The sequence below is a fragment of the Gallinula chloropus genome, assembly GCF_964237585.1.
Source record: "Gallinula chloropus genome assembly, chromosome: Z".
Taxonomy (NCBI): Eukaryota; Metazoa; Chordata; class Aves; order Gruiformes; family Rallidae; genus Gallinula; species Gallinula chloropus.
This window is the reverse complement of record NC_140089.1, coordinates 71174297-71201486: the sequence shown is the minus strand read 5'-3', so window position 1 is coordinate 71201486 and position 27190 is coordinate 71174297. Positions and strand designations below refer to the sequence as shown.

General features: G+C 40.8%; 1 protein-coding gene across 1 annotated transcript in view; it reads left to right on the top strand.

Annotated features, from left to right (window-relative positions):
* Positions 1-912: 912 nt before the first annotated feature.
* Positions 913-27190, top strand: part of ITGA2 (integrin subunit alpha 2) — a gene marked incomplete at both ends in the record, with an annotated part of 51448 nt that continues 25170 nt past the window's right edge. The window contains 10 exons of the mRNA XM_084278734.1: positions 913-1112; positions 14190-14299; positions 15801-15892; positions 19645-19759; positions 20156-20283; positions 21418-21566; positions 22636-22786; positions 23212-23377; positions 24609-24682; positions 26085-26223. Coding sequence (XP_084134860.1) covers positions 913-1112; positions 14190-14299; positions 15801-15892; positions 19645-19759; positions 20156-20283; positions 21418-21566; positions 22636-22786; positions 23212-23377; positions 24609-24682; positions 26085-26223 — 1324 coding nt within the window. The remainder of the gene's footprint in view (positions 1113-14189; positions 14300-15800; positions 15893-19644; positions 19760-20155; positions 20284-21417; positions 21567-22635; positions 22787-23211; positions 23378-24608; positions 24683-26084; positions 26224-27190) is intronic.

Sequence of the window (27190 nt, the reverse complement as noted above, 5' to 3'; positions counted from 1 at the left end):
GGTCTAGCTTGTTCTTAAGATCCCACCATTGTCACATTCCTTCCACCTCCAAGCTCTGGGACATGTTATGTACACCTGGTTGCTAGGGGACTCTGGCTCTTTTCCTACAGCTTCTCTAGTGGATATTTTCCCAGATGTCCCCCTTGATCAGAAAGCAGTCAGGTCCTTTATTGATGAGGAGAGGGCCCCTATGGCCTGCAAATACAGTTAGGACCTTGCCCCCAGTGCACACTGCCAGGTCCCAAGAACACCTTGTGAACTGTCATACCCCTTACCCCTAGGCGCACAAGTCCCCAGGGAAAAGCAATTAAGACTATGACCACAGAGAAGTGGAGTTCCAGTGTTAAGTGTCATGATATATTAATGTAGTTCCATCTTGCATGTTTGTATTTCTAAGCTTTCCTGTTTGGACAACTGTTCAGACTGTTTGGACTGAAAACAAAGGCTTTTGGTGTAATAATGTAATGACTCAAAAAATGTAGATTTTTCTGATGTAGTAGATAATCTGATTTTTGTGCCAGTGCTTCAAACATTAGGTTGCAGATAGACAGTAAAATATAAACAGTATTAGCAGCTACATTCAGTGCATTTTCTTTTTAAAGTGCCTCAGCAGGCTGTTGATGTGTTTGCTGCACCATAAGCTTCACTTATGCCTTAAGGTAATGGCGGATACCAAACCTCTGAGTCTTACTTCTTGCCTCCCTTAAGCCAAAACATTCGCATTAGTAATGCTGCAACTTTTGTGAAGGCAAACAGTGAATGAGTCATTAATCTCTGCCCACAATATTATAACACCTGCAAAGAGTGCCAGGCAGGCATTACATGGGCAGATGGGCACTGTAAGGAAAAGGATGGGTTTTTTCTTGTACATGTCAAAGGCTAAATTTTCTTCTGTTGGGGGAGCTGGCACAGATGAAGAGCCTTTTTCATGAGCATCAAAATTCTTCTCTAATTGCTTCTGTGATAATCATAATCTTTCTGTTAACAGGCTTTCTTCATAACTGCTGTGAAGCCTACAATGTTGGACTCCTAGAAGCAAAAATATTTTCTGGTCCATCAACAGAGCAGTTTGGATATACAGTTCAGCAGTTTATAAATGAAAAAGGCAAATGGTAAGCTGTTTGAAAAGCTTGTTAAGTGTACAGTTAAAAAGTTAAGGAGAAAATATTGCAACTGATTTTTCTTTTGTAACTCTTAATTTCACTTAAATGTGTTCCAGGCAGTTCATTTTTATATTAGAATTATCTTTTCCCTCATAAATACTTAGAGTATTAAAACAAAAGTGAAAGTATTCTAATGATGTATGCATGTAAAGGTTCAGGCTTTTTCCCTTTACACAATGCAGTCTGAGTTCTGTCTTTCTGTTTATCTTTTACTTCATCTACAATACATTTTTCTCAGACTCTCAATTCCTGTAAAATACAACTCCTGTTTCATTCCTTCCTTTTATCAATACCAAATGCCTTGTGTCCACTGCATCTCTTCAGCCATGAAATTTGATGTTAAATCCATTGTTGCCATAACATTGAATTTGATGAGTAATTAGTATTTTCCTGATAATGTTGGTTTCAAAAAGAACTTTAACCCAGAGTAAGCCCATTTAGTGGAAAACACAGTCACCTCATCTACAGCCTCAGCAAGCATAAAGTTTAAGTCATCTTTCAGGGCAAGGATTACATTCCTGTAAATAGTTCAGTGGTACTTGAATGCTTTCACGGAATCACAAGGTTGGAAAAGACCTTTAAGATCATCAAGTCCAACCATTCCCATCTTAAGCTAAACCATATCCCTAAGTACCTCATCTACCCTTTTTTTTAAACACATCCAGACAAGGTGACTCAACCACATCCGTGGGCAGCCTGTTCCAGGCCCTGACAACTCTTTCAGAAAAAATTTTTCCTAACATCTGATCTGACCTTGCCCTGGCACAGCTTCATGCCATTTCCCCTTGTCCTATCTCCTGGCACCTGGCTGAAGAGACCATCGCTCACCTCTTTACAACCTCCTTTCAGGTAGTTGTAGGTGGTGATAAGGTCTCCCCTCAGGCTAAACAGCCCCAGCTCCCTCAGCTGCTCCTCATAGGATTTGCCCTCCAGCCCCTTCACCAGCCTGGTTGCCCTTCTCTGCACTCGCTCCAGGACCTCAATGTCCTTCTCATGGTGGGGAGCCCAGAACTGCACACAGTACTCGAGGTGTGGCCTCACCAGTGCCAAGTACAGGGGCATAATCACTTCCCTAGACCTACTGGCAACACTGTTTTTAGCACAAGCCAGGATGCCATTGGCTTTCCTGGCCATTTGGGCACACTGCTGGCTCATATTCAGTGTGGAGTGAACCAACACCCCCAGGTCCTTCTCTGCCTGACAGCCCTCCAGCCAGTCTCCCCCAGGCCTGTAGTGCTGCAATGGTTATCTGTGTGTAGATGGTTTTAAGTCTGTAGTGAAAAGTAATGCGAGTTATAGTATTCTCTTAAGCTGAGACAACATTTTAGATGTCTCCGTCTCCATAGATTTAAACCATGTCAGTATCAAAATAGCAACAAACTGGTTTTTTTGCTTAAGGGATTGTGGTGGATTGACCCTGGCTGGATGCCAGGTGCCCACCAAAGCTGCTGTCTGTCTTCAGCAGGACCAGGGAGAGAAAGTAGAGAACAAGGCTTGTGGATTGCTATAAGGACAGGGAGAGATCACTCACCAGTTACCATCATTGGCAAAAAGACTCAACTCAGGAAAATTAATTTTAATTTATTACCACAAATTATTAATCAAATCAGAGTAGGATAATGACGGGAAAAAATCCAACCAAACCCACCCCTAAATCTTAAAACGCCTCCGCCCATGCCAGCCTTCTTCCTGAAGCTTAACTCTAATCTTGATTTTGTCTCCCTCTTAACCATCAGTGCAGGGGGACAGGAAATGGGTGCTGTGGTCAGTTCATCACACAGTGACTCTGGTGTCCCTTCCTTCTCAAGGGGAGAATTCCTCACATTCTCCACAATCTGCTCCAGTGTGGGTCCCCCTCAGGGTCACAGGGCCTGCCAGCAAACCTGCTGTGGTGTGGGCTCCATGGGTTCAACGTCCTGCCAGGAGCCTGCTCCAGAATGGGCTTTCCACTGGGTCACAGCCTTCTTTGGGTGCCTCCAGCTGATCTGGCATGGGGTCCTCCATGGGCTGCAGATGGAATCTCTGCTCCCCATCATCTTCCATGGGCTGCAAGGGGACAGCCCGCCTCACCATGGTCTTCACCACGGGATGCAGGGGAATCTCTGTTCCAGTGCCTGGAGCACCTCTTTCCACTCCACCTTCACTGACTTTGGTGTCTTCAGAGCTGTTGTTCTTGCATATTATCAGTCCTCTCTCTGGCTGCAATTGCTCCTGGTGGGTTTGGAGTGTTAGGGGTTTTATGCTTGGTTTGGTTTTTTCCTTCTTAACTATGTTATCCCAGAGGTGCTACCACCATTGCTGATGATGAGCTTGGCATTGGCCAGCACCTTGGAGTCTGCTGGTACTGGCTGTGTAAGATTCAGGGAAAGCTTGTAGCAGCATCTCACAGAAGCCTGCTCTAAAGCCCTGCCCCCTGCTACCACAACCTTGCCATGCAAACCCAAGAGAGTGATGATGGACAGTAAGTGAAATTTTTTCAGTGAAAGGAAAGATGTCAACATCTGAAATCCATGGAAATGTGTACAAAAATGTATTTTACAGTAAAAGATTGGAAAAGCCCATATGAAAATACTGAATTATCTGAGACTTCTATGCATAGCTCTGTACAGAGAGACTGTGCAACTGGTTGCATATGCAAAGGTGTAAGACTAACTAGATCCTATTGCATCTCTGGCACTACTTTTTACCACCAGTGACCAGGAAACAAATATGTGGAAAGCAGAGCTTTATCCTCCAAACTAGGAGCTTGTCATTTCCTATCCCTCCCTTGAGTAGGCTTGCAAACTACACCTACACCTCACCTAACATGGTGGCTTCTCACTGCATTTCTGCTACTTTAATTATGTGGTTAGTCACCCATAGATCAGAGCTTTTTTTCTTTTTTTAAATGTTTGTGTAAAGCCATTGAGGTAAAACAAGAATGGCTGAAGTGAATTGAATGCTTTGGCTCAGACATGTCTTGTGTTTTGTACTTGTAAGTTATTCTGTGAGCTTGCCACAGGAACACTAGGATGCAGACTCACCCAAGCTATTTGAGTTTTATATTTCCCTGTTTTACTTCTAAAAGTCTCCCTCAGAACCATTTTCTTGTTTGGGTGAGAAAGTAACTTTGAATTAACTCTTCCTATATTATCACAGAATCACAGACTAGGTGGGGTTGGAAGGGACCTCAAGGATGGTCTAGTTCCAACTCCCCTGCCATGGGCAGGGACACCCTCCACTATACCAGGTTGCCTAAATTCCCATTGAACCTGTCCTGGAACACTGCCAGGGAGGGGACAGCTACAGCTTCTCTGGACAGCCTATGCCAGGGCCTCACCGCCCTCACAGGGAAGAATTTTTTCCATATATCCAACCTAAATTTACCCTCTTTCAATTTAAAGCCATTATCCTTTGTCCTATAACTACATGTTTTTGTAAACAGTCCCTCTCCAGCTCTTCTGTAGACCCCCCCTGTGGGCACTGAAAGGCTGCAGTGAGGTCTTCCAGGAGTCTTCTCTTCTGCAGGCTGCACAAGCCCAACTCTCTGCCTGTCTTCGTAGGAGAGGTGCTCCAGCCATCTGATCATCTTTGCAGTCTTCCTCTACCCTCACTCCAACATCTCCATGTCTGTCTTATAGCGGGGTCCCCAGAGCTGGCCACAGTACTCCAGATGGGGTCTCACAAGAGCCGAATAGAGGGACAGAATCACCTCCCTTGACCTGCTTGCTGGTCATGCTGGTTTTGATGCAGCCAAGGATGTGGTTGGCCTTTTGGGCTGCAAGCATGCATTGTCAGGTGATGCTGATTTTTTCATCAACCAACAGGGCCACAAGTGTGCATTGTCAGATGATGCTGAGCTTTTCATCAACCAACACCCTCAAATCATTCTTCTTAGGGCTGATCACAATCTATTCTTTGCTCAGCATGTAGTTGTGCTTGGAATTGCCCCATTACCCATGTGCAGGATCTTGCACTTGGTCTTGACCTTCATGCAGTTTGCATAGGCCCACCTCTGAAGCCTGTCAGGGTCCCTGTGGATGTCATTCCTTCCCTCCAGCGTGTCAACTGCACCTCACAGCTTGGTGTTGTTGGCAAACTTGCTGAGGGAGCACTCGATCACGTCATTGGCAAAGATGGTAAGCAGCACCAGGCCCAATACCGACCCCTGAGGAACACTACTTTTCATAGGTCTTTACTTGGACATCATGCTGTTGACCACAACCCTTTGAGTGTAACCATCCAGCCAATTCCTTATGTGCTGAGTGGTGTATCTGCCAAATCCATTTCTTTCCAATTTAGAGATAAGGATATTGTGCAGGTCAGTGTCACATGGTTTGCCCAAATCTAGGTAGATGACATCAACTGTTCTTCCCTTACCCACCAATGCTGTAACGCTGTCATAGAATGCCACCAATTTTGTCAGGCATGATTTGCCATTAGCGAAGCCATGTTGGCTGTTACTAGTCATCCCCTTATTTTCCATATGCCCTGAGTGTAGTTTCCAAGAGGATCTGCTCTGTGATATGGCCAGGCACAGAGGCAAGACTGACTGGCCTGTAGTTCCCTGGGTCCTCCTTTGCTTTCCATTTCTGAAAATGGGGGTTACATTTCCCCTTTATCAGTCAGTGGGACATTCACTAGACTGCCATGACTTCTCAGATATGCTGGAGTGGCTTAGCAGCTTCATCTGCCAATACTCTCAGGATCTGTGGATGCATCTCATCAGGTCACACAGATCTGTGCACTGTCAGGTTCCCCAGACAATCTTCAACCTGATCTCCAGCACTGGGCAGTTCTTCATTCTCTCAGTCCCAGCCTTTGCCTTCTGCGACCTGCACAGTGTGACCTGAGCCCTTGCTGGTAAAGGCTGAGGCAAAAAAGTCAATGAATACCTCAGCCTTCTCCATATCCTGGGTAACCAGGTCTCCCATTTCTTTCCAGGAGGGCCTGCATTTTATCTTGTCTTCCTTTTATCACTGACATACCTATAGAAACTTTTCTCATTCTTGACATCCTTGGATAGATTTAATTCTCTCAGGGCTTTAGCTTTTCTGACCTGATCCCTCGTTGCTTGGACAGTTTCTCTGTATTCCTTCCAGGCTCTCTCTCCTTGCTTCCACTCTCCATGGGCTTTCTTTCTGTGTCTAAGTTTGCCCAGGAGATCCTTGTCTATCCATGCAGGTCTCTGGGCGTTTTTGCCTGGTTGAGATACATTGTTCCTGAGCTTGGAGGAGGTGATCTTTGAATACTAGCCAACAACCTTGTGCCCCTCATCCCTCCAGGGCTTTGTCACATGGTACTTTACCATGCTAATCCCTGAATAGGCCAAAGTTACTCTCCCAAAGTCTAGGGTAGTGAGCTTGCTGTTGTGCTGCACTGCCCTGAGGATCCTGAACTCCACCATTTCATGATGCCTGCCACCAAGACTGCCCTGAACTTCACATTTCCCTCCAACTTCCGCTTCTTGAGAACAAGACATGACACCTCTCTTCACTTGCAGTAAGGGTTTATCATCAATATGTTCCAGGAACATCCTGTATGTCTTATGCCCTACTGTGTTGTCTCTGAACAGATCTTGGTGTGGTTGAAGTACTCCATGAGGATCAGGGCTTGCGAATATGACACTGCTCCTATCTGTCTATAGAGGGCCTCTTCTGCTCAGTCTCCCTGGTCTGTAAAAAACCCCCACTATAGTGTCCCCTATACCTGTGCTCCCTTTATGCTGACCCATAAGCTCTCAGTCAGCTCCTTATCCATCCTCAGGTGGAGCTCCCTTCACTCCAGCTGGTCACTGATATAGATGGTGACACCCCTGCCATTTCTTCCCTGCCTGTAGTTCATAAAAAACATTCCTCTTCTAAGTATATGAATGTTACCAATCTAGAAAATTTTCTGTAAATAGGCACTTCGTATCTCAGAAAGACAGAATTCATCAGCTCTTGTTCAAGCAACCATGACTTGTTAGACACTCTTCAGTGAAGAAAAGCTCTTTTCAGCCTTCCTCTCATGAAATTCTTAGAAAAGCTTAAAAAACACAGTCATGGTTTACTGTCTTGTTCACTTACAGGCTGTTTTATTTGTGTTGGGATAATAGAGATTTCTCTTGTGTACATTATTAAAAACAAAACAAAACAAAACAACCCCAAACTATAAAACACTCAAGCTGTTCAGTGGAGTTACTTTCTCCTGTAAGCAGTATGGAGGCTGCAGTCCTTGTGCAGAGCACTGGTTGACATGGTTGAACTAGGAGTGAGATAACCAGACTGAGCCTTGCATAAGATTGAGACACTTCTGTCAGAGAGGAGCATTTCTTACCTCTGCTTTTATGAAGAGATTGCTGTTGTGCAGCAAGTGTGTGATGTACTCAAAAACTCCGCTCAGGCACAGTGGGGCTGCTCACTGCATCAAATGCTTCTGGGGTGGCACCTCTCTCCAAGGAAGTGGTTATCCAGAATCTGAGATCCACTATGAATTTTATTACTTCTTTGACCTTGTTTCTATTAAAATTACATGATACTAACCAGCAGATACTAGTTACATTATTCAGCTATGTTTCTGGGAGGTACATCTCCTGAGGCAGTAAAAGTTACAGAAAATGGTAGAGGAGTTGCAGAATTGTGACTGCATGCAGCAGTATGCTACCACTTTTTCTCTGAAATGATTTCAGAGAGAAGAGAGAAGACAGTCCAATCAGGCATGTAGAGCTACAGGGGGGACTGGTACATGGTGGGAAGCTGTGACACAAAACAGCAAGGGAGCTTTTTTTGTATGGAGTCAGATGATCCAGGATAATTGGACACTGATGGCATGTGATGCTCATAACTAAGGACAAACTTGCAAGTAAAGCACAGTTCAAACTTTTCAGTGTCTGGTGGGAATTTGAAAACAGGAGCTCTTTAATGATCTTGAAGAAAACTGTGAACACCAAAGAAACTCTGCAATTACAAAAAGTTAAGGCAGTCCACCACACAAGTAATGAGCTAAAACAGAAACATAATTCAGTTAAGGCTTTGGTTCTCCCTGTATTGAGATCATCTGTATTTCAACCTTAGATTGAGACCAAATTCTTGGTTATTTTATAAACATAACGTTTTAGAAAGGCTGATTGAGCCCTGTCAAGTTCGTCTTGACAAATGCTGAGGTTTGGGTTATATTTGTCTCAGGTGAGGAAGACTGAACAGCTGTATAAAGGTGTTAATATGCCTGCTCTTACCCATATGTGTGTTCACCTTGTGGATATATAATCCCTCAACAGAGCTAAAATCTCAGTCTCCTGTTGAGGTATTGATTCATATCAAGTCACAGCCACCCTGCTCAGTTGTGTCTGCACTCAGGATTTGGAACTTTTGAGTTTTGTTTTGAAATTTATGTTACAGGATTTTTATTTTTTAAAATAGTTTGTTTCATTCCATATCATGTCATCAGTGTCACCTGGATATCCACTATACTTACTGATCAGTCACATAATCATTGCACTACTACATAGCTTTAAAAGTCATAGAATCACAGAATGGTTAGGGCTGGAAGGGACCTTAAAGATCATCAAGTTCCACTCCCCCTGCCACGGGCAGGGACACCTCTCACTAGACCCGTTTGCTCAAGGCCCCATCCAACCTGGGGTTTTACACTTGCATGGAGGAGGCATCCATCACCTCCTTGGGCAACCTGTTCCAGTGCTTCACCACCCTCATAGTGAAGAATTTCTTCCTAATATCCAATCTAAATCTACCCCCTTCCAATTTAAAACCATTCCCCCTCATCCTATTGCTACATGGCCTTCTCAAAAGTCCCTCCCCAGCTTTCTTGTAGGCTGCTATAAGATCTTAGAGCCTTCTCTTTCCCAGGTTAAACAGCCCCAATTCTCTCAGCCTGTCTTCACAGGAGAGATGCTGCAGCCCTCTAATTATCTTCATGGCTCTCCTCTCGACCCATTCCAACAGTTCAGTTTCATTCTTATGTTGGAGACTCCAGAACTGGACACAATATTCCAAGTGGGGTCTCACAAGAGCGGAGTAGAGGGGAAGAATCATCTTCCTCAACCTACTGGCCATGCTCCTTTTGATGCAGCCCAGAATACAGTTGGCCTTTTGGGCTGCAAGCACACATTGTTGGCTCATGTTGATCTTCTTGTCCACCAGCACCCACAAGCCCTTCTCTGCAGGGCTGCTCTCTATCAAATCATCTCCCAGCCTGTATTGATGACAAGGATTATCTTGACCCAGGTGCAGGACGTTGCACTTGGCCCTGTTGAATCTCATAAGGCTCACATAAGCCCACTTCTCCAGCTTGTCCCAGTCTCTCTGGATGACATCCTGACCTTCTAGCACATCAATGCACCACTCAACTTGGTGTCATTTGCAGACTTGCTGAGAGTGCACGCAACCTCACCAGCAATGTCACTGATGAAAATATTAAATAGAACCTGTCCCTATATAGACCCCTAGTCAAGGCCCAGTAGTATTTCTTTTGAGGTGGTGTGTTGCTGCTTCAGACTAATATGATGGTTCACTGAAAACACATTTCTGCAGCAACTTCTCTTGAAATCCATATATTTTCAAAACCTTCTGATTTTAATGAGTAGGGTAAATTCTGCCTTTTTTTTTTAAATAAAATTCTGCTATGATTATGGTGCCAACACCACTGCTAATGTTGAGTTTCTTCCCCAGCTTTTGCTTCCCCTGACTGCATGTCCTACAGGTCACCTTTTTCCTGCTAGAAGTATCTCTGGCTTCTGTCTTCTAGGCCTTTTGTCAGCCAAACTTTCTTGCTATAGCTCACTAGTTTTTGATTATTTGAGTCTTCTGTTCAAGGGATCAAAAGTTTTAGTTGGTGATAACTGTTTCAGAGTGTGCAGAGAAACACCTGTGTGAGTGAAGTTTTCTGTCTTCATGTCTATTCATTGCTTCCTGTAATTGTAGGTAAAAGGGAAAGATTATTTAAGAGGTCCTTTATATGTTTATTTTCCTGTTTAATATTAGCCATCTTTGTGTTTAAAAAAAAAAAAACCCAAAACAAACCACATACTTAAAAACAAATGCATGAAAAGGGGGAAGGGTAAAAAAAAAAGGACAAGAAAATGTGCTCTGACAACAGCTGGGAATTTAGCCTTTTGCCATGAATTCTGATTTTGTTTTCTGCTACATCACACTTTGCCAGTTACTAGCTTTGTCATGGTGTAATTTCCCAGAAATAATTCCTGTTTCACTTTGATCTGCCACTCCTGCAGCCTGTGTGGTATGGCATTGCTGATGAACTTTATTTGACTTTATGTACTTCCACTGCTTTGTATACAGTGTTGAAAACTGATTACGGAGCTGAATAATAAATTCAGTGGCTACATTAGATCCTAAATCAATATAGTATTGTGTAAAGACACCCTACAATGACACATAAGGAAGTTCTGTAAAAATAAATATTTAACTCATAGTTGAAAAAGACCCTATCCATGATACAGTTTATTTGGAAATAACCATTTTCAAATATTTTAGTACTTGTTTCTTGCATTCTTTCCTGATAAATTCTGTTTCACTCTGCCTCATGTTCATCCTGTTTAATCACAGTAAAAACTATTTTTCTAGTAGCAGGATGCTATCCAGATACTCTTTTGCTTTCTTCAATGCTGACGTTTCAAAAAGATACACATGCATATTCCCAGAGCAGTATTGTGTAACTCTCTACTGTAATGGTTCATATGAATTTTCAAAGGCAAGTAGGACGTACTGATTTCTAATATAGATTAAGGCTAGTATTAAGCTTAAGTAAGGCTCAGGATATGAGAGAAATAATAATTAAGTTATTTCCTAGGACTTTTATGGTTGTCAAATAAAAGTAGAGGGCTAGGCTTGGCAGAAATTGTTTAATAACTTTTTATTAGGAACGTATTGATGACAGGATAGATTAGTTAAGCCCCCAAAGGGAAGGGGTTTAATAGGTCTGTTCATTTCTGAAAATCATAGCGTCAGTGTGTTAAACTCTGTGTACAGAGTGGAATTTTTTTGACCTATGACATAGTTATGGCTCTGATACTCACAGACCCTATAAATCTACAGGAAAGGGGAAGGTAGTATAGTAACTTCCAGTAAAGTCTGAGATGCACAAGATAAATGGAAGAGAAAATTAAGTTTGCTTTGGGGACAGTTGGCATAGATTTAGATTTGGCTTTAAAATTAGAAGAGTTTTTCTTGTTTGTACAACACAGCGGCTACAAGGTTAGTTTTAAGGCTAGCAAAAGTAAAATACAGTTGTGACTAATAAGTTCTAGAAGTGGATGGTTATAAAATAAGTGATGGTTCCTTGCAATAAATAGATGGCTGGGTTAGAATTAATGTTGAGGTTGGGGAAGTTGAGAAGTTTCAGAACCTTCATTACTGCTGAGCCCATGGAGAGAGTAAAAATACAGTGAAAGAGAACTGCTTTTTCTAAACTCTGCATGGCGTTTGTCCCAAGTTTGTGCCAATAGCAAGGTTAAGGGTTGGAGTTAGGCTTTGATTTGGGGACAGCTAGTCCTCAAGCATACTTCTCCTCCTCTACTACTCCTCTCATCCCCATTCTGTGAGTGAAGCTATGTGCAATTGCCTTCAGGACAACCCATGGCTGCAAGGCAATGCCATTGCAATGCAGAGGTTCACAGTGAGTTTTGTGAGTAGACAGAGTGGTGCAGGGGTTATTTCCAAGATTAGTTCAGGTCATTTTTGAAGAGTAGCTGCCCTCCTGCAGATGAACCTGAAATACATTTGCCTTCTGGGAAACAGAAAAAAGCGTACAAACATTTATAAATGTACACAGATGTTCAGCTTGAACAGTTACTGCTGAAAAGCTTTTCTGGTTTTTAGATACTACACATACAGTGCTGACATCCTTTTAAAAAACATTTTCCATTGCCATGAAAACTGTTAGTCCTTTCTCTCCCCCATCAGCCCGGTTAGCACTGTGTAACTGTAAAGAAATTTGTACTATCTCACATGGGAGAAGACTGTAACACCATGTCTTCCTTCTGTCAGTCCTTCCTTCTGTCACTATTGACTGGCTGCACCCCTCTGAGCACTGCAAGTGTCTTCCGGTTGTATTATCCATTGGCACAAGACCAGTTGGGTAGTTTCTGGTGACCACTAGTTATTTGGTCCTAATCTATGGTGGCTCTAGTTTCCACTGTGCAGAAAAGGCTATATTCCACAGAAAATACTGAGAAGATCAGAGGCCTCCTCACAATGCCTGTAACATACACTTTTTTTTATAGGGAGAGGTATTTGTATGAATCTGAATTGAAGGTTTAGAGATGCTAAAAGTACATGACATCCTGTTCCTGCTGCCTGCATAATCATTGTTTTTCAACAAGGTAATTGAGAAGAATGTAGGTATTTTAAAATATTTCTACACACAGAAAATAGAATTTGAAGTTATACCCAAATGAAATGGTAAAACAACATTTGTGCTTTTAAGTTTGTGTTTAATTGAAATTAAATAAATGTTAAAAAAAGCAGTTAGCATTATTTTCTTTGAGAAAGCTAAAAAAGGACTTGAACTCTTGCTTGTACATCTAAAACAATGTATTTTTTGTCTTTATCAATTTTAATCAAACTTTTTATTCAAGCTAGTTATAAAATTGCAGCAGTAAAATCAGAGGAACCCTGAAAAGTAAATATGATACATAGAAATTGCTTTGAAACATCGTAATGTCACAAAATATGTTTTCTCATAGTGCAAGGTATTTGCATTAGCTACCTATAAAATTTTAGAGGATGACAATTTGCTTTTAGCAACCTACTGACCAACTAAAACAGATGGTTTCTTAGGAAATTCCATATTCTGTGCTGGGGTCCCATTGCTTGCCTTTTCTCTGTCCCATAAATGTATTATTTACTACCACAGACTGTTCTGTTTTAAAGCAAAATCATGTTGCTGCTGGAGCAAATACCTGCAGCCCCTGCTTTCTAATCATCCATTTCATTTTTTCATAACTCTAAAAGATCATCTTCCAATGGCCATGTTTCACCTTATACATAATTCACTGCATGTTGAACTGTATAAAGAATTAGCCTTTTCCAGTGCTACACAACCCTGTACTACTGCCTGGTGGCACACCTCTTACAGAGAATTGTGCTGAAAAATAGGTGTTCTTAAGCAAGTGTTCCCAGGAGGTGAATTAAGCAGATTTTTGAAGGCTTTCAGAAAAAATTTAAGGGGTCCTGAGGAGTGTATATTGAAGGGAAACCTCATGGCAGATGAAGGAATGAGTTAGAGAAAGTTAATTACTTAGTATTATAGGCACAGATTATCTTAAATCTTAACTTTCTTGTTCAGGATTAAGTAATTCATGCAGCAGACTGTTACTACCTGCAGTATTTTCTTTCTGACTCAGTGTTATCAAGGTGTGGTAGTGTTCAGACATAAGCATTTGACTGTCACTGAGCAGATCCTGAAGGAAATGCTTCTTATCAGTTAAAAGAATAACTTGCCAATAAACAGTTATTGGTTAACCATTACCTGACAGGATAATAAATGGTTTTGTGTCTCAGTACCCTATGTCTATATTTCTAGATTTGTATGCATCTGTATATATTAGTACCTTTATGGAACCACAGAATCATAGAATTTTCTTGGTTGGAAGGGACCCTTTAGATTATCAAGTCCAACCAATACCCTAACCTGCCATCCACCACTAAACCATGTCACTCAGCACTACATCTAACCATCTTTTAAATACCTCCAGGGATGGAGACTCCACCATTTCCCTGGGCAGCCCATTCCAGTGCCTAACAACCCTCTGCTACATTTCTTCAGCATCATGTCACAGAAACAACAGCATACCTACTCAGGCATATACTGCCTAATCCCCAGAGGCTTCTCCACCAGAGTTGCCCCTGGTGAATCCAGTGTGTTAATGTGAAAGTAGAGATCCTGAGTAGCTCTGGAGAAAACTCCTGAGTATCTCAGGTGCTGTATCTGGTAACAGCTTCTTTACCTGTTAACTACCATGTACTAGACAGTAATGCTGCTGGACTTTGAAGGTATCATTGAAAACCTGATGAACTCCTGTTGCTTTAGGCTGTTGGTTGGTTCACCCTGGAGTGGTTCTGAAGGTAACCGGACTGGAGATATCTATGCTTGTCCTGTTGGTACAATCGAAACAACATGTAAAAAACTGAATTTACAAGGTAAGTTGTCACGAATGATGTCTCACTATGGTTGTTCAATTTTTCTTTGGCCATTCTGTTTTACTAAATCCTTTCTTATCTGTCTGCATAATCTTAGTCTCATTTGTGAGTGTTTGAGGATGCAGTGCCAGCTCCTGGTGAGACCTGTGTGAGTGAAAATTGGTGTCTGCCATTGGACTGGGCCTGAGGTGCAGACACCTTGGCTTGCAGTGCAGCTGCCAGAGCCACTGGGATCTTTAACATCCATCCACAGATGTGTCCCCTAAAACCAGTTGCTCTGTTATCAACAAGGGGCTTCACACTGGAGGAGGACCATGGGGTACAGCCCAGGGGGCTTGGTGCCGGCTGTTGGGGGGATGAGTGTCTGTATCTTCCCCAAACCAGCTGTGTGCATTTGTGTGTTCATGTGTTCACTAGCAAACTTTCAGCTGGACCAGCCAGCTAAGGGGGTTCCAGGCATCAGGTGGGTAGGAGGGTCTGTGCCGGTATGCCTAGGAAGCATTGTGAATGTGGAGCCTGTGAGGGAGGAGTATGTGTGTGTTTGCACAAGCACCAAGCTGGACCAGCTGGTGAATAAGGAAGTAGTGGGGCAGAGAGAGATGCCATGTGGGTACTTGGGGGATCCCCAGATGTGCATCTGCTAGTGAACGTGTGAGTGTCACGTGCCCATAAGCCTCCACTAGCGTCACCCAGGAAGAGCACGCCCTGTACATGGGTGCTGCTGAAGGAGGTACCATCTTGCCTGTGGCGACCTGCACAACAGGCCCTCAGAACCTTCATGGTGTGTCACTGTGTGTCTCATAGGTGCTCAGCTGCACCTGTGGGTGCCACATCCTGCAGAGGGGCAGAGGCCCTGACTCTATGGGCACTGGCCTAGGTTCCCATAGCCGGGCCAGAGAGTCTTGGGCCACAATGGCTGCAGGGGGCCACCACCCTCTTAATGCTTGTTACATTCCCAGTTTGAATAGCACTTAGCAAACATATATCATGTGAAGCCTTTTCTGCCACTACATGCTTGCAGATTGAGTGTAAAATGGGATTAACTTTTGGATACAGTGTAAATACGGGGCAGCAGTGTGCTGACATCCCTACATTATGGGGTTTTTTGATGCAGAGTGTGTCTGCCCTGCGCTGCACCTTCCAGGTTTTAGTCTATAGCCTGATACAGGATCAGTGGCGTCTGGTGTCCTGAGGAATGTAACAGTAGCTGCTGCTACTCAACCAGCCAAAAATACTCAGTTAGGTAGACTTTTTCTTAGTCTTCTTTTGCCTTCATCTCTCTTGAGGGCAGGTACTCTAAATGTTCATAATTCATGTCTATAGTTAATGGTTAGCAATTCTTTTACAAAGTTTAGGTTTTGTTTCTTTTGTCTCATAATTTTATGCAGCCATTTCAAAAAGGTGTCTTAGATTTTGAGAAATCAAGCTTTCAAAAAGGAAATTGTTTCTACATATTACTTACTGTTCTGTCATTACTCAATTTTTTTTTTTTTCATTTCAGCTTTAATAAATATTCCAAATGTGACTGAGATAAAGGAAGGCATGAACCTTGGCTTGACTCTGATAGAGAACTCAAAAACAGGAGGGTTTTTGGTATGTATCGAGGACTTATTTGGTAAACTTAGAATTTCCTGAGGAAAATAAAGAAAACAGAATTCTCCACTTTTTGATAAGTCCAAGCTGAATATATTTTCTTAAGCAGCAGAAATGAATACATTTTTGTATATTGTAAAGTATCTCATCCCACTGATACTACCTAGGTCCTAAACCAGGAAAATTACTAATTTTCTTTACCATCATTTACCTAAACATTCAATGGCAGGACGCATAATTAAAGATTCTGTCATTTAAGTCAGAAAACATAGGCAAGAGTATTTCCACCATGTATATCTTTAAGGCAGTCTTGTATAATTTTCAATGTAGTCTTTTATAGCTTTTTGTATATGTTTTCAAAAGACAGTATGGGATCTCTCCACCACCATATGCACTTGTACAGTGACTGTTCTCTGAGATGTTAGGATTTCTGTTCCTGTGGTATCTTTTATTTGGTTTGTGAGCTGGAGGAGGATGCATTTTCTATGCGTATTCCCTGCAAACCACTCTCCTTGCAGCCTGTAAAACATATTTCGTAGTTTAAAGGAAGTTAGCAACTGATTAATATACTTTTTTACAATCTTAACCATGAACATGAAAACTTGCAGTGTAGGTGTATGCTAGTTTGATGTATACATTGTAGGCATAAGCCATAATCAAGTAAGACAATAAACTAGAGACAAAACAGCTTCAAGGCTCACTTTAAGCTTTGTATTTTTCTGTTTCATCTTCGTAGCAACTGTAGAAGGTTTCAACTGTGTATTTTCTTCATTACTACATAGCCCAGTTCACTGAAGTTACTTAGAAGTAGGTCTAATTCCAACCTTTCCAGCAGTTCTCTTGGGTTTAGTAAAGTTAATCATAACTTCAAAATACAGCAACAGTGCAGCCCTTCTTGATTGTTGGTTTGAGAAGATACTGATTAAAAAAAAAATAATCTGTCTCTTGGATTGTCTTTAATTACTGTTAATACTGTCCTATGTGTACCCACTTCTAATCAGTATCATAATTGCAGTGATATTTTTAATGCAGAAAAAATTGTGTTTTCTAATAATACTTGAAATTCTCTCAGTTCTCAAGTTTCCTCATCCATACATTATTGATTGACTCTCCTTAAATTGCATAAGTAAGAAAACCCAAAAAAGTTGAATGCTGAGACATGAACAGATAGCCACATCTTTGTCAACACTTTTTGACATAAAGAGAACAGAGCCTCAAGAACTGTCAGAAGCCATGACTTAGTTGTGGCAAGGATTAGACAAGTGGAGACTGACTGCTCGTAATTGCAACCTGCTGCCAGCCAGGTCTTCTCTTGAAGATGTTGTCTCTGGCTTCTAGCCTCTGTGGTAGGCTTGTTGGGTTGTGCTCAGGGCTTCCTTCTCTCAGCTCACTGTGCTCCTTCCTGCTGCAGCTGCTTCTCTCAGCCTACATCCACTTGCAGCAGTCTGTACTGCAACCATCTCTGTGCTGTAGCTTCTAGTCCTGCTGCTTTGGCTGTTTGATGCCATGTGATTGCTTCCCACAGTCATGTCTATACACTCATTACATTTTTCTGAGGCATGCTGAGTCCTGTTGGAAAGATGCTTAAGAATTTCACTGATGGTTAACAAATGTGTTCCAACTTCTGATTCCAGGTCTCCCATCATGTAAAAATATTGGTTCTGCATTTAATGCCTCACAATTGTTCTCCTTTGCTTTGCTAAACAAGCACAAGAGTGTTTTAACTGAAATCCACTTTTAAAATACACCTCTCTTGAACACAAATGACCAGATCTATACTGTATTCCACACAAGTCTTTTTAGGGCACTATACAGTGTATTTGGCATTTTCATGTCTCAACTGCAAGTGCTTCTTGTCACATACCCTTAGACCACATTTGCTCTGCGTTTGGGCAGCATGCTTACAATCGCTCTGCAAGTCAGCCCGTGCTTAATCCATCTGCCCCTGTCTTTTGAATGAGTTCCCAGTTTTTGTCCACGTTTCTTAACCTTAGTCCTGAAGTGCAGGTCTATGCCCTGTTCCAGTATCTGACTGTTCACATTCATCAGTTGTTATATGAGATCTCCCCAGTTTTACGCTGGAGTAATGATGCATCTGAAATTTCTGACTGTGACGATGCTAAAACATGAGAGTTTTCCCACTTTTTTTTTTTAAAGTGAAGATCAGCAATGTTTATTAGAACATTTATTTTTTGCTCCAAGGTTAACATCACAATTTTGAGTTAACACTAATACAGTAGAAAACAAAGCAATGAGCAAATTAGATTGATCTAAAAAGAACTCTCTATTAAAAATATCTTTAAAACCAGTAATTTCTCCTCTAGCTTCCTAGTTACTGATATAGATCATTTGCTTTATACCTCTCACTTATGTAAATACTCATGATTTCCAGTAAAACTAATCAATCCCCACATAGGAGCTAAAAAGAGTGCTTATTTAAGACCAGGTAATATATAGCTACACATCCTTTCTTTTGTCTAGAATATCCGCTCCCTGGTCAAAGATGTGAGAACAGTGTGATGTAGTCTACCACTTGTAAACCAACGTGTGATTCACCCCGTTTTACATTTACCTCTGCCTTGAATTATTTTTTGTTTCGATATTATTCTTAAGAAAAAGGTAATAGTGCTGTTCACTTTCTCTTCTCTTCCTACACAGAGATGGCACATTTTATGTTCTCCAGGCTGGATAGGGCCATCAGATAGTATATGTTAATGAAGTTACCATTTTTTCACAACTGCTGGATGGAGGTTGTGTAGAAGTTAAGCTTTTCCCTTGAGTTCCTAACCTGCTTTTCTTTTTTAAAGCCGCCCCCCCCCCCCCCCCCCCAACTTATCCTGGTGACAAAATACCATTTCAAGTATATTTTTTTTATCTTTTTTCACAGAATCATAAAATCTTGTACCTAGTCTCCTAGTATCAGTGGTGTAACTGTCATGCAACCAGCTGGCTGATCCAGCTGAAAATGCCTCTTTTTACAGAGATCAGCTTCAGCAAAGAAGCAAGATTATTTTGCCTGGAAAGTAATGAAACACGTAGCCAAGGGAGATGTGAGGCCAGGGCCAAACTTCATGTAGCTGCAGCTAAATAGGACAGCATATGCTGTGAGACTGCACGCTCACTGGAGGTGACGCAGTTTAGCTTGGAAATGTTTTAGCAAAGTGGGTTTCCCTGGGGAACAAGGCTTCTGAAATTAATACCTGTGTGCGTGTGCGTGTGTGTGCGCGCTCACCTACCAAGAAACTCCGCATTCTGGCCACACTGTGTACGGTAATCTGAGGTACCACAGGCGAAAAGAAAGGCGCCTTTCTGCGCGGTGACTGCGGCCTGCATGCTCTTGGCTCTGATGCCACCTCCTGGTTAGCGGAGGCATTTCTCCGCACGCTGACAAGCCATGTGCATGTGCCGACCCTGCTCTTAAACACATCGTCTGCGGAACAGGTGGCTGGGGGCAGCGCGGGCTCCTGGCAGACCAGCTCACGCTCCTGGATGTTATTTATGGCTGCACGTAGGCCGGAGGGTCAGCTTGCAGAGGGAGGCACTAAGGTGATCATGACCAGGAAACTCCTTTCAACGAGAAAGGCTATGGAAGGGGTCACGCTGGCACAGTGACTGCAAGGGATTTGGCCTGGTAACCCAAGAGGGTTTCTCTGATCCTATGTTCCTCTGGTGCTGCTTGTGCTTTTGTGTGTGGATACAGTGAGACAAGTATTTTTTATTTTTATATTTTCTTTTTGTTGCTGTTTTCAAAGACTTGTGGTCCCTTGTGGGCACAGCAGTGTGGAAGCCAATACTATGCGACAGGAGTCTGTTCTGAAATCAGTCCAAGTTTCCAGATCCTAAGAAGCTTTTCTCCTGCTGTTCAAAGTAAGGCAATACGTGCAAAACAGATTCAATTAAAAAGAAAAAAAAAACCAAACCTAAAAAACATTCAAATGAAATCAAGATACATTGTGTTGGGGACTTTTAATTTGGAATTTTAAAAAAAGTGTATTCACAGAGAGCAAAGTCCTGTGATTTATACGTAAGGACTGACAAATAGTGATCCAATGCTGATATGAATATGGACTCACTCCTCTGATTCAGAGGTATTGCACCAGCACAGGCTGAAAACCTGCATATGCTTTCTATTGAGTCCTCATTCTGGCAAAAACGTCCTGAAGCATTGCCTGTGTGAGATCTAAATGTACACCTCTGGATTTAGCCAAAGAGTATACTGAGACTGAAAGTGTATTTAATTTCCACTTTGTGTTCTTGTTTTAGAGTGTTCCTCTGTCATAGATATTGTGGTGGTTTGTGATGAGTCAAACAGCATTTATCCCTGGGATGCAGTACGGGCATTTTTGAAAAAATTTGTTCAAGGCTTAGACATAGGCCCTAACAAAACCCAGGTAAGTTAAAGACATGTTTGGAAAGGACTGGAAAAGAAAAAAGGCAATAGGTTAAGTGGTTTTATTAGTAATTTTTGAGTGAATCAAGTGTGCTTTAGCATAATTACAGTACCTCCCTCAAAGCCACAGATTGTGCAGATGTCCTGTGTCTCTCAATTGAGTTTTTTATCTCACAGCTAACCTGTTTCAAAAGGGATTAGTAATTTGATTCAACACATAAGCCAACTGAAGTCTAGGTTATATCTAGTGGAGTCAGATCTCTTTCGTGCATTAGGTGGAGAAATAGCTAAAATGTAGTCTGTGGGGATGTGTTAAAAATAAACCAGATTTTTTTAATGGGCTTTTCATATGGCTCTTTTCAATTGCTGCATCTTTAAAATAAGATTTTTTTCCTGCTTGGTTACTATCTGAGTTCTTTTTTGTCCTTTTAATTTGGTGATGATAAGGAAACCTTTATGCTTTTTAAAAAAAACATTTTCTGTCTTTACAGTTGTCCATTTTCCATAAACAGTTCTGAGAACAAAGACTGGGGCACTGGAAATCTCTTTCCCAAAGGCTGCCTTCTTCCTTGGGCAACTTTGGAAGTGAGGTGCTTAAAAACGAGGCTACCTGCTCAGTCCTTTCTGAATGTCACCTGTAGCATCTTCTCCTCTTTCTTATTTCATACTAAATGTATATCTTGGCATATGTCTTTAGCTTCATCTGTATTAAAAATTAGTAGGATGTACAATACTGTCAAATAACTAACCTTTAGGATTTCCTTAGAACAGATCATATTGTGGTGCTATCAGCTTGTAGAATTTATGTTGTTTTCTCATTTTTCCCAGAGCTGCCTATATTATTGTTACCCATCAGCTCTTCCAGAAGTAACCAAGCAAACATTTAATGCCTACTATTTCAGACTGTTTGCATTAACATATTGCAGTCCATAATAAATAACATCAGGTACAAGAGCATCTTGGCTTTCTTCACTTTCCAAACATGTAAATATTAATTGGGTTTGTATGTGCTGAAAGAAATTATAACTCCATATGCATCTGCAGATCTTTTACTCCAACCTCACAAATAAGTGTTGTGATTCTACATTACTGATTGTGATGTGTGATAATCTAACATAATGTCTTTATTGTATAGGTGGGTTTAATTCAGTATGCTAATAATCCCCGTGTAGTGTTCAACTTGAACACGTATCAAACCAAGGAAGAGATTGTTAAAGCAATGGAAGGAACATCTCAGAAGGGAGGAGATCTAACTAATACTTTCAAAGCCATTGACAATGCAAGGTAATAAATATTGATAATTACTGTGCAATTACTGTGACTTACCTTCCAAAGAAATGGGCTCATCCTGAATTTCCCACTGGGAGTTCACATACTTGGAGCCTCTGAGGAGGTTCCCAGCAGCAGGCAGAATCCTTCAGGTACATCTACAGTGCCCTGTGCAAAACAGTACAGGGGTATGTAAACTAGTCCTGCTGAAAAACATGTCTTTAACCATTCCTTATATTCTACACTTAAGTAGTTATGGTACCCAACAGAATTGTTTAGTCTGTCACAGATGTCTAAACATGACAGTGCATCAAACAACATGAACAAGCTTTTGTAAAAAGATACAAAACCATCAAAAGAAGTTTATCCAGGGATTCAGTGGGACCAGTAACACTCACATGTGCAGGACAGGCTTTGCTTGATTGTACACAAAATAAAATCTCCTGTCAGCTGTGAGTTTTTTGTTGCTGCACCAGCAATGTTCCATGACACTGACTACATGTACTAACCAGGTCTGTTTTTCAATGGGAGGATGCCATTTGCACTTGAACCAAGGACAGGAGTCTAGGCCAAAGTATGTACTGAATCAAATGGCCTTGACAATCTTGCTTAGGGACAGAATCAGCCTTCAATTGAGGCAACACCTGCAGTAATATTGAGGAGCCTGTTATGAATACTCTTCCCCTTTTGTTTGGATTTGGTGGAACCAATTCCTGGCTACTCTGGTGTTAACAAAACATTAATGGTTCTGACAAAAAAACCCACCCTTTTTATTTAGAAACAGTTGTACAAAAAATACTCCTTTTCCTGGAATGTAATGTTCTATCAGAATTGCCATCCAGTCCTTATTGTTTGAACTTTTTTCTATTTCCTTGATTACATTTTTGATGGCTCCCTGAGCAGTTCTTTAAGAAGAAGCACTCAGGAGCATAACTGAAAACTCTTGTTGCAGACTGTTAATTTCCACATAAAAAACACTACAGATGCACCTTGTTCTGAGTCAGTGATGGACATAGTCATTACAGTATTACTGAATTCCATCCATTATTAATTGATGTGTGATAAATCCAATATTTTATAACAGACAATTTGCCTTCTCACCTGAATCGGGAGGACGTCCAACAGCCACAAAAGTAATGGTTGTTGTGACAGATGGTGAATCTCACGATGGCTCCAACTTGAAAACAGTGATAGGTAAATGCAATGAAGACAATATAACCAGATTTGGCATTGCTGTAAGTGATACTATAATTATATATATATTATTGTAATTTCTGAAAGATAATTTTGTTCTGTATGTATGAAAGTGCATGTGTATATATAAGCTGTATGTAATGCATGCATTGTTACATTGCTGAGCCTGACACTACATGAAATTAATTTTTATAAATAAGTCATCTTTAACTTGCTGAAAAAGCAAAAAGAGTGTTACTTGAACAACTTCTGTGGTTTTTTCCTCTGCCTTGTTTTTCCTCTCTGAATGGTCCCTTGTGTAGGAATACAGTCTGATAAGCAATTCAGTAATATAAATTAGGGAAATTTTATTTTATTTTCTTCAATATGAGCAATATTTACTTAAATAATGCAGGAAGAATTGGGGTAACACCATGATTTCCTTTACTCTTCTTATTTTGTTTCTCTTTTTTTTTTTTAACCCAAGGTTTTGGGATACTTAATCAGGCAAGAACTTGATACTAAAAACTTAATTAAAGAAATCAAAGGAATTGCTAGTCATCCAACAGAGAAGTATTTCTTTAATGTGTCATCTGAGGCTGCGCTACTGGAAGAAGCAGGAACACTTGGAGAGCGCATTTTTAGTATAGAAGGTAAAATACTCAACATTTCTGGAAAATTAGATCAGATTTTCCAAGCTGATGAGCTAAGGATTTTATTTAGGTTCATCTTAGTGTCGTACAGTGGAAATGAGGGGCAGCTGGCGCTCAGGGCTGCTCCCCAAGAGGACTCCTGTTTGGACAGATGTTAACCCAGCTATCCCACCCTTAATGAGCCCGAGCTTCAAGTTAGTTTCTGACGCTTGTGGGAAATACTGCCCAGATGACAAAAAATTCCAGTCAAGTCATGGGCTTCTGGAATCCACTGACGGTTTGTCCATATGTTTCCAAATGTATTCGGAGCTATTAAGGAGTAAAGGCATCTTTACGCTTGTCAGATTCACCTGTGGTTTTCTGTTCAATGCTAAGCAACTGTGATTTTAAAAAGCAAATCAGAAGCTCAGTTACTGATTACAGAACTGAAAAGATACTCTAATGCCACAATCTGTGCAGTGTCTGCCAGGCTCTATCTGTTGCATCACCCACAGTACTCTGTGTAATGTTCCAAGGAAGGTGCTGTAGAGGCAACTCAGAGGCACTCTGTCACCCCAAAAGCCAGCTTTTCAAAGTAAAGTGGGAGACACAGGACCTGCCCTCAGCCCTGCCTAAGGAACTTTTTATGGCTGCAACCTTCCTGTGCTCAGTATGAAATCCTTACTTCTAGTTTACCTCTGTCCATTCTTTACCAGGCCCATGCTGCTAATCTAGGCAGGGGGATTGAGTGAGCTGCCCTTCTTGGATTTTTCACACTCCTGTTGAATTCCTTTTTCCTGTGTCCCATACATCTAGTTTAAGAAATATTCCTGCACGTCACAGCATTTTTCAGGACAATTACAATGGTTTTCTAAGTCCTATATAATAATAAACATTCACTTGAAAGTTGTGAACATGCAGTTATTAAAGCTGTTAATTTCAGTCTATTGTCAGTGCTTCCTAGAAAACATGAAAAAAAAAGCCACAGTTACACCACTATGCAGACTGATTCAGGCAATCCTGATCATTGTCTTCTGCCTTTTTATGGAAGATATCTATACCTTCAAAATATTCTACAGCCTGTTAGCGCTCAGCTTTCTGTTGTTTGTTCATGTTGGAAATGTTTCAGAACAATGGGCAGACTTGGAAAAAATAACACAGAGTCCCTACACAGCTATGCTTGGAGGCAACAGGATAGGATCTCTTGTGTTGTTCTATAAGGTTAACCATACAAGAATACTTGTTTTATCAGGTACAGATCAAGGTGATACATTCCAAATGGAAATGTCACAGGTGGGCTTCAGTGCGTATTACTCACAAAAAAAGGTACGTGAATTTAATTAATGATATACATGTAATTATGTAGACATGAATGCTTAGACATGCAACAAAATAAGACTAATATAATGACTAACTGCAAGATTTTTTTTTTACAGGCAGGAGAATGTCAAATAATATTTTTTTTTGAGTACCACAAATACCATCTGATAGATGGTGTATATCCCTAAAATGAAAAAATGCATTCATATGTGAAGTTGTGTAATAATTTCTCTCATGTGATGACTTTGATGTACGCTAATCCAGTTGCTTCACTGATTTCTGAGTTTATGTAGCATGAAAAATTAAATTGCTCTCAGTTAATATTCTGTAGCTGAATAACTGAGAATAATTGAAACCCTATGGAAAGCAGTTATATTTCTAAGCAGTCACCGAGATGTAAATAGATAGCTCTGAAGAGAATTTGTCTACTATTTATAATGGTTTTTAAAGCATATTTCACATAGAAATGGGAAAGAATAATAAATCAGATATATTTTTCTTGCTAATCAATTTTAAGTTTATCTTGACCAAATAGGCCCATTTTATAAATCCTACTGTGGTTCAAGTAGATTACAAGTGAAAATACAGGAAGGTTGGTTGTTTCTCATAGGCCTTAAAGATGAATGAAGTAATTTTTGAAAACTCCTCTGTGTTTGCAGAAATTGAAGTTTTAATTAACTAGGCATTTAATGTTTGGAAATGGTAAAAAATAAGAAGGATTTGAAATTTTCTTCAGGGTAGTTACACATACTACTTTTACTGCACTTTTCTATAACTATCTCAGTTTGGTATTTTAATTATGAATAATCTAATCTATGGAGTTTTATGTGTACAAGTCTGAGATTAAGTATTTCTTATTAAGTATTCTGTATAATAAAACATATTAATTTGGATTTTAGATTTAACTGTTCTCTCAATGACATCTTCTTCCAATAGACTATAAAAAGAAAATTCTGTTTCCTTTTCCATCAGCTTTTGTGTACTGTCATTGCTAGTTTTGTTGGCAAAAAGGGTGCTCTAATGTGTCTGATCCTCAGTCTTACTAGGCTCATCAGTGCATAAGAACATAGACTTGGCAAGCACAACCCCAGGATGAATAGGTTTAGGATATTAGGATATCCTAAGTGTTTAAATAAACCCATTTTATCTTGAGTTGCAGTGCCCCTGAAGCTAGAGCAGTCACTTACCCTCTTGCAGTAGAGGGGTGATAATCCCTCTTAATAGGGCAGTAAAGTCCTGCATGTAAGTGGTACTTATAAGCAGCTCCAGTCAACTGCTTGCAGTCATTAGACTGTACATGACTGCCTTAAACACAGTAATGTAGGACATTATGCACAGTAACTTCAGCTTTGCCTACACTTTCTCTGAAATAAGTAGTTCTAAAATGTTGATTTTGATTTTTTTAAAGGATGTTCTGCTGTTGGGTGCTGTTGGGGCCTATGACTGGAGTGGAACAGTAGTTCAGGAGTCTTCAGACAGAGTCACCACCTTTCCAAGCCAGGTGTTTGAGAAAATTCTACAGGACAGAAATCATAGCTCTTATTTAGGTAAGGGGCTGAAATATAAATCTAGAAATAACAGAATCATAGAATATACTGAGCTGGAATGGACCCATAAGTATCAAATGTTATCACACATGCATTAAATGAAGAAGTTGGGGAAGTCTGCTCTAGCCAGACTCCTGTTAAGAACAGATCTGAGATTATGTCAAGAATTTTGCATCCAGAAGATTCTATTTACTGGTCAGTACTTCATTGAATGAAATATTCATTGTGTTCTTAAATTTTACTCGTATGAATGCAGTAAGCTAAAAAAAAAATCAGGCTTTGTCGTGAAGACTAAGAAGTCATGGGATTTGAAAAGGCTGTTTAGTGCATTATACAGATCGTTATGGGTACCTTCTGGCTTAATATTTGTATGTACTTCCCCAATTACATGTTGATGAGAAGTTGATTGACTTGCTTTTGTAGAGTAATTCTTCAGGTGAGGTAATTTCCTTTCAGCACTTCCCCACAAGATACTTTCTAGAGTATTGGCCGTAATATCTTTGGAGCAATGTTGTTGCCTTTTCTGTCCCTTCATTTCCTTTCCACCTCCTGTGCCCCAGTAAGAGGTCTCTGTAGCAGGTCTCTCTCACCAGCTTCAGGGAGCATTAAGCTGAAGGGCTGCTAGTACATCACAGTTTGATAGATTGGCCCCTGTTCTTCACTGCACCCTCTCACTTGAAAAGGCTGTACCATATATTAATTAGGAACATGAGCCCTTAACTTACAGAATAAAATCTTGTTTTGTTGTTGCTTGTTGAACTTCTAGTCTCCAATGACGTTCTCTCCCTAAAAAACACAGTGATTGAACACAAATCAGAATTAGCCTGCTGTATGTGATGACCAGGGTGTAATCCTTTCAGGCTATGCTCCTCACATTGCCTGCAGCTTGTTCAAGACCTGGGATTTTGTTATTCAGTTTATAGTCTTTAGAAAGGATGCCTTTTTTTTCTCTTCTGTTAAAATAAAT